The sequence below is a fragment of the Austrofundulus limnaeus genome, unplaced genomic scaffold (assembly GCF_001266775.1).
Source record: "Austrofundulus limnaeus strain Quisiro unplaced genomic scaffold, Austrofundulus_limnaeus-1.0 Scaffold1, whole genome shotgun sequence".
In the NCBI taxonomy this organism is placed as follows: domain Eukaryota; kingdom Metazoa; phylum Chordata; class Actinopteri; order Cyprinodontiformes; family Rivulidae; genus Austrofundulus; species Austrofundulus limnaeus.
Genome location: NW_013952403.1, coordinates 10,300,840 through 10,308,252, shown reverse-complemented (window position 1 = coordinate 10,308,252; position 7,413 = coordinate 10,300,840). Strand labels below are relative to the sequence as shown.

Here is a 7,413-nt window from a genome sequence, read left to right as displayed (position 1 = left end):
AGTTCAGTTCAGTTCAGTTCAGTGTGTTTTATTGTCTCCCAAGGAAAGAAATTTGATTTAGTGGTTCATTACATATTTTGCTTTTGTGTGCTTTTGTGTGTTTTCACTGCTGGTTTTCCACCACAGCACAGCAACATGCAGGTTAATTGGAGGTTTTATATAAACCTCAGGTGTGAATGTGGTCATGTAAGGTTGTGTGTCTCTGTGCTGACTCTGTAAGTAACTGGTGACCTATCGGGATGCATCACATCTTAAACAAACTGATTGTTGGGAAAGGCCTTGAACAGGAGTAATCAGTTACAAAGGAACATGTGAGTGAGATTAAATCTATCATTTCAGAAGGTCTTTTGTTTTAAGCTTACCCAACACTGACAATGAATGACATCTGTCATAAGACTTCCTCATTTCTAACCCTTTAACACAGCTGAAACTTTCTCTCATGCTGGGAAAAAAATAGCCAAAAGGAATGAACTACACAACACGTCTTTGTTCTGTAAGCAAGTACACTGATGACGTCCTCTGAGGATGTTTGTCTTTGTCTTTGTACACGAAAATTTGAACAGAAAGCACCTAAAACTTAATGTCTGATGAAGCATCACAGCAAAATAAGAAAATGAGAAAATAAAAGCTGAAGATACATTTTTGCTTCGATACTTGTTTTTTGTACATTTGTTATCTTTCCCCCCACAAATGTCTCAATATAAAAATGTAACAAAATTAAGCATTATTGTAACTAAAACAGCAAGTAAATCAGCACTTTTATATCCTCATACCTGTAAAACCTCAGCCAGTTATAAAATATAAAACAGACAGGAATTATAAACAGACACACATTCATACATCATAAGGATCAGGTTAATTAACAAGAATAAAACCTTACAGCCTTAGATTGGTAAAGTTTTATTTAAGGACACAGGCTCACAGAAAATGATTTATAATAAAATAAATAAAAGATGCCAAAATAAAGCCCCAATTTTTTCTAAATTAATATTCATTTATTTCTAATTATTGTTATTATATTTCCTTTAATTGTCTTCAACCATGATAATGTATTTAATCCATATATGGCTTCTTCTCCTTACTAAAACTGTTCCAATTTCTTTCTTCTTTGCTCCACTTTATTTAACCATTGATTTTAGGAATGAATCAGAATCTCTTTAGTCACACAGTAACTCATCAGAAATAAAAATATGTTTAATATTAAATGTCAAAAAGAACAGTTCAGTCCCACTGATGTTATTTAAGGCCACTAAAGTAAAATGTGTTTGGGACGTTTCTAAGTAAAATAAACAAAATGTTGAGACATAAATTTGTGCTGCTGATCAAACTGATGATCAGGAAAAAGGAGGTGAAGCAAAAGAAACATTGTTCAGAGCCATCCTATAGTTTCATCTGACAACACCTTGTCCACCTCCAGTTTCACATAACAAATACTTCATTACGTCTCCAAACTTCTCGTAAATATCCATCAAAGCAATACTAGAATCTTATGTAATACTTTTTTCAAAAACATGGAGATTTTTAATTGACTTTAGGTGTGATTGTTGATCCTGTTGGTCTCTGTTGGATAATGACCTGTTCAGGTTGTGCCTGTCAGGATANGGAAGCAAGGGTTAGGTAAATTGTGGAAGGAATTTCCATGCTATGAACATCACAGTGATGCAATTTGATCCTGTGATGCTGGTTAGTTGAGTTTCTAAATAACCTCCTCTCGTCTATTTAACAGAGTCTTATTTGTGGTAAACCTGCATCCTTCCTTCAAAGCAACTCGACACTTCAGACACTTTGTCGTRGTTTGAGGATCCTGACCAAGTAAGTTTGTTTTTTACATCTATTTTCTGGCACAGTTAAACAACCGATATATGTGAGACTCAAAACTATTTTATAGGTGAATATTAAACTTACAWGTTTATAGTAGTTACTGTATTTTAAACAAAACTTTGTATGAGGCTTAGAGAGAATATATTTATTCATTCTCAATTTACACGTGCATATTACATAATGTTCTGGAAAAGAAAGAAAATAAGGAAAAAATGAAAACATTGTTTTTGTGGTCTAACACTTAATATCATTCAGTCATTTGACTAGTTGAATAAATTTCACTGAAAATAATGTCTTGAACAATTGAGGTTGACTTCAAATTTGTTAAAGTTAGTAGCTGCTCATTTTAAAGGCTGGATTTATTATCGATAACTTTCCCAAATTTGCACCTTTTTTTTTCATTTGTTTCAAGCTGAATTGTTAAATCACAAACCATATTTTTTTACTTTCAATCAGCCAACTTGCTGGATTTAACATCATTTGAGGGAAATTCCTCTTGCTAATCAGTGTGGAACTGTTCATCAAAACGTGTTCTTTAAACTMAAGATTTAATAAAACTCTTATTTATGTTTTCTTTTATATATACAGTGTAAAACTCTGGTGTTTTAAAATGTTATGAAAGGCTTGGTAAAATAAGATTAAAACAGATTTTTAACACAAACTTTACAGTTCTGTGACATTATAGCTGAAACATGAAAATGCTATAGACATAAATGATTTTTACACAAATTGAGTGATTTTTATTTTCTTTCTAAGGTATTCCATCAGAACAGTAGTTTGTCTACCAAAGCATCATGGCAGCTTCACAGGAGTTTCCTGCCAGTTTCTATGGAGAACCTGGAGTGTTAGGCATGTTATCAAATGGGATCAGTGCATTCCTCGTTCTTCTACTTAACTTCAACACAGCTCGTACTGGCAGCCAGCCAGTTGGGGTGGAAAATATACTAGCAGGTAAAACATGAAATAAATGATCAAGACACATACATGCAAAGTGTTGAATAACAAGACTTACAGCAGTTTGCAACACTTCTTGCAGGTGTTCATCTCATCCTGATTGGTGGGATATGCCAGCTGGTGGCTGGATTGCTWTCCTTTCGAAAGTACGATCACCTGAGTGGCACAGCCTTCATTGGCTATGCTGCTCTTTGGGGTAGTTACGGTGCGACAAGAATCTACTTTGGTGCCTTATTTAACAATCAAGCTTTAACATCAGTGTCAGGACCGATAAATAGTTCAGTCAATTTGATAGGCAACATGTCTGTCAATAACTCATCACAGTGCACGTTATGCCTGTCCATAGCTGAGTCAGCAATCGCTGGCCTGGTCCCTTATATCCTCCTGTCATTTCTACTTGCGTTTTGCTCGGCCACAGTCAACTACATCATGCCTTTTGTTTTTGGAGCCATCACAGRCACTTTAATTTTTGAAGCAGTAGCTCTGGTGGCACYCTCCTGGGCTCTGGTGGTCTCTGGGGTTCTGGAGTTGCTAATTTTGCTCTTTGCCATCTATGGTTCAGCTGCTCTGCTCATCAAAGGTCTGACTCAGCGTCATGTCCTTAAAGGCTTTGGGACTCCGCTCTTTAATGTCCTCCTGCTTGGGACTGCCAACGCAGGAAAAGCCCAGAGCGTTGGCCAAGAGAAGAAGAAGAACACAAAATATGCCGAGCCCATGGCCTTAGGTTTCTTCTGTGACTCCATTGCTCCTTTCATCTTTGCTTTCTACAGCTTTGGGTACATGAAATCCTTTGGTTTAGGAGTTACTTGGGTATCAATCATCTCAGTTGCCCAGTTGTTCTCCAGCTACTACGCCCACTTGCGCCAAGATTGCTACCACACTACAAAGTTTGGATTTCATGCCACGTATTGGCTGATCAAAGCTTGGGATGAYRTTGTGGCATCTGCTCTGATAGTGYAGCATGATCTGGTTGWTTCTGGAAGGAAAGAAATGGTGGGTGATTGGTTCTTTGTGGTGGCAGGCTTAGTGCTGTTTATAGGAAGCCTGAACATGGACGTCCTGGAAGTGATTCACAACTTMCTGTTCATCCTTCTCACAGTTTCAACAATTCCCCAGATCCCCCTGCAAGGTTACTACATATTTTTTGGTGTAGCCTGTTCTCTCTTCACTGCAGTCTCTGTTTACGGCACCTTCTCACGTCTCATTAACACCATAGCAGAAAAAGTCCTCATACCTGTAGGACCTCAGCCAGTTTCCTCTGAGCAGATGAAGAATGCACTGAAGTGTGGAAGGTCTACACAGGAAGCACTGCCCCAAACTGACCAGACCTCAGATGCTCTGTTTTACCTTCTAAATGGGGTTGCAGCTCTTTCAGCTCTCCATTCAAGTGTGTCGAGTATGAATCCTTCCTTCCTTCATCTGACTGTTCCTTGGGTCCTGATCTCTGGAGCGATTGTCCAGGTCTACATCAGCAGGCTCCAAGTCACAGGAGGTGGCCGCTTTGGATCAGTCATCTCCTCCCTCTATGTGGTTGTGTGGGCCACTTGGACGTGGTTTCGGTTTGCAGGTATGGTACGCAGGAACAAATGAATGGATTGACATGTTCTTCTTTGATTTACACAGGGTTCTCACCCCAAGTTTGTATATTTTCTTTTATTCAAGGTGACCAGCTTCAGCTTCCTACTGAGGCAAATTATGGTTTTACAGCGGGAGCCATCGCTTTCTTGGTCATCAATGCCTTTCTCATGTTAATTGGTAAGATCAGCTGTTTTTGATTGAAATCTGTGTTTTGGTTAACTTTAGTTTAGTTATTTATGTTTTTTTTCAGCTGCTTATAGGAATCTGGTTCTACTCTTTCTAACCACAATCATGGAGATTGTTCTTGTTTGCTTCCTTCTCTCCACCCTGCATAGACTGCCATACCAACTTGAAAGTAAGTCAGTAACACCCAATGAAATGCTAATTGATGTCAACCCAGAACTACATGTTTATTAAACAGATTGTGACACCAGTTTTTATTTTATTTTATTTTATTTCATTTTATTTTATTTTTTATTTATTATTACTTTTTTTGCAGTGGCTATGCTTGCACTGGTTTCTATTATTTGTATGTATGGCATTCTGGCTTCACTGGTGAATGGCATTTTCTCACAGAGAGTGCTACCAATGGGTCCATCAATAATAAAGGTAATAAACAAGAGACTGAACATGTCCAAAATCCACACTTAAATGCCATTTAATGAAAATATTTCATTTAATTGTGTTCTGTTTTAGGAAAAGGTAAAGAAGGAAACGTCTGATGAACCTCTCTGTCCGGTTGCTAGCTCTCGTCTCACCAGTGGTCTCCGGAAGATCGCTCACCTTCTCGAGGTGGGGGGAGTATGTGGGATACCTACAGATACTGTTTATGCTCTGGCTGCTTCCTGCAAGAATCCCCAGGCGATAGAGAAAATCTACAACATTAAAGTAAGAAAGAGGAATAATTTTTCAGCCAATAATTTATGTAAATAAAATTTCATGCTTATTTTATATAACTTTATGTTTCGTCTAACCCACTCCAGGACAGACCAGCAGAGAAGCCTATATGCATTTGCATTTCCAGCGTGGAACAGCTGGTCGCAGCAAATCCTCCCTTCAGCCCTCTGCTGTGGGAGTTCATGAGGAATGTGTATCCTGGAGGCATCAGCTGCATCGTCAGCAAAGGAGACTGGCTCTTCCAGCTTGGTAAGTTTTTTTTATATATATTTTTTAAAGACTCCTGTTTAACTTCTAAAAATTGCCACATAAAAATTTGCAACACAAGACATGCAAAAGAGTTTTTAAAAATTCCTAATCATGACAAATGTATTCAAAAAAAAAGGAGCAAGTACATTGGCTACATATATAATTTATCCTTTATAAAAACATAAGTCATATAAAATCAGTTATATTTTATTTGTAAACAATTGTCCTCACTGTATTCACCTACTGTCCTGTGCAGGTGTAGGACCAGCTATTGATCGTGTCGGTACCAGAGACAGCATCATGATCCGTGTCCCTGACCACACGGTGACCTGTCACTTATGTGACATCACCGGACCTCTGGCGATCACATCGGCCAATCCCAGCGGAGAATCAGACAGCACCCACCACAGCATGGTCATCAAGTAAGATTCTGTTTTTCATGGAGGCAGGGATCATCTTGCTTTGGGTTTTAATAAAATCTTTACACACAGAATGATGTAGTAGCTTCTGCTAAGCACACTTTTTTAGTAAGTAAATTATCAGTTATCAGGTAAGTGGTTAAAATGATCCTTAGTTAGATCAGGCTTTGGGATCTGCTCTCAGGCCATTTAATGTAAGAAACTTTTTTTCTGGTTTGCAACTCAGACAAAACTCAAACTGTCTAAAATATGTTTATCTGCAGTCGTCTGGGCCACAAGATCCAAGGAGTTCTCTGTGATGGTGACTCAAATGAAAGTGTTGCTTCGACTGTGGTCAACTGCCTACGGATTGATGAAGGTAAAACTCAATACAGTACTCAAAATTATATGTTACTAGTAATGGTTTTAGCCCTCCTCATTTCTGCTGATAAAAAGTTAATTATTCTATCTCTATTCAAGGGACCATCACCATCGTCAGGGAAGGTTGTGTTCCTGCAGCAAAAGTGCACCAGATCTTTGACAGAGTGAAAAGCACTCTGCTGTGATTGTAACCTGCTTTTCTTTTTGGAAGGGGTCCAAACAAATCTTCAACTTGAATTATTTTAGTTTCTGGTTTTCCTCTGGGGAATGCTGAGCTGTTTACACTGAAACTTTGCTGTGCTCCACTTACAAGGTGTTCTTGTGATTGTTAATATTTGTACAAAAATATGTATAATAAATATAATAATGATGAATGAAACATTTTTATCTGGTTTGAATTGAATTTAATTTTATTTTGTTTTATTTTATTTTATTAGATATAAGTAATTCAGGTTTCAGGTCTGCTTCTGTTCCCTTGATGTTAATTAGGGCATCTATTTTTGTAACGAAACTCACCTGCATGATTTACAGCGCACTGAAGTTTTATTGTGAGTGAAACTGTCCCAAAAATGTTATGGTGTATTAAAAATTTGAAGTGTCTCTTTTTTCTATACAAAGACCAAATTTAAAATACCTGTACTGCTCTCAGCTGTTGCTTTGTAAATAAATAAATACATATTGGATTACACACACTTGTCTGCAATTTCTGTGACTTTGCAACATGAGTGAACTATTCTACCTTTTATTTATGATTCTCACAAAATAAATACAAATGTCCTTTTCTAATGGGAAATTACTTGCTGCCCTCCTTGTTAAAAGCTAAATACTGTTCTTTTTTTCTACATAATTAACCAACTAAATATGGTAAAGTAGAGAACAGTAGAAGAAGAAAGAAGAAGCCGTGCTCAATTTACCCTCGTCGGTTTAAAACTGCTTCAGAGTTCACAGAAAACATGAGTGTWACACAATAAGATAGCATCAAAAATAACTTTAGTGCTTGCTGCTTTCAATGAAAAAAAATTGACAAAAAAGTACAATGTGAAAATTGTCCATCTAACCAAGAATTTTTAATACATCCAGACAAATTATAATTACTTATCTTGTTTTAAAACTAATACATTAAGCAAGAGAACAA

At 37.1% G+C, this 7,413-nt stretch overlaps 1 protein-coding gene across 1 annotated transcript; it reads left to right on the top strand.

Annotated features, from left to right (window-relative positions):
- The first annotated feature begins 2,615 nt into the window (after positions 1 to 2,615).
- On the top strand, positions 2,616 to 6,947 carry LOC106514280 (uncharacterized). Its single transcript, XM_014003461.1, has 11 exons — positions 2,616 to 2,772; positions 2,858 to 2,980; positions 3,122 to 4,342; positions 4,438 to 4,530; positions 4,604 to 4,708; positions 4,853 to 4,962; positions 5,050 to 5,241; positions 5,337 to 5,499; positions 5,756 to 5,921; positions 6,182 to 6,276; positions 6,378 to 6,947. Exons 1-11 carry the CDS (start codon positions 2,616 to 2,618, stop codon positions 6,461 to 6,463), a joined length of 2,511 nt encoding a protein of 836 aa, XP_013858915.1. The 3' UTR covers positions 6,464 to 6,947.
- The last annotated feature ends 466 nt before the right edge of the window (positions 6,948 to 7,413 follow it).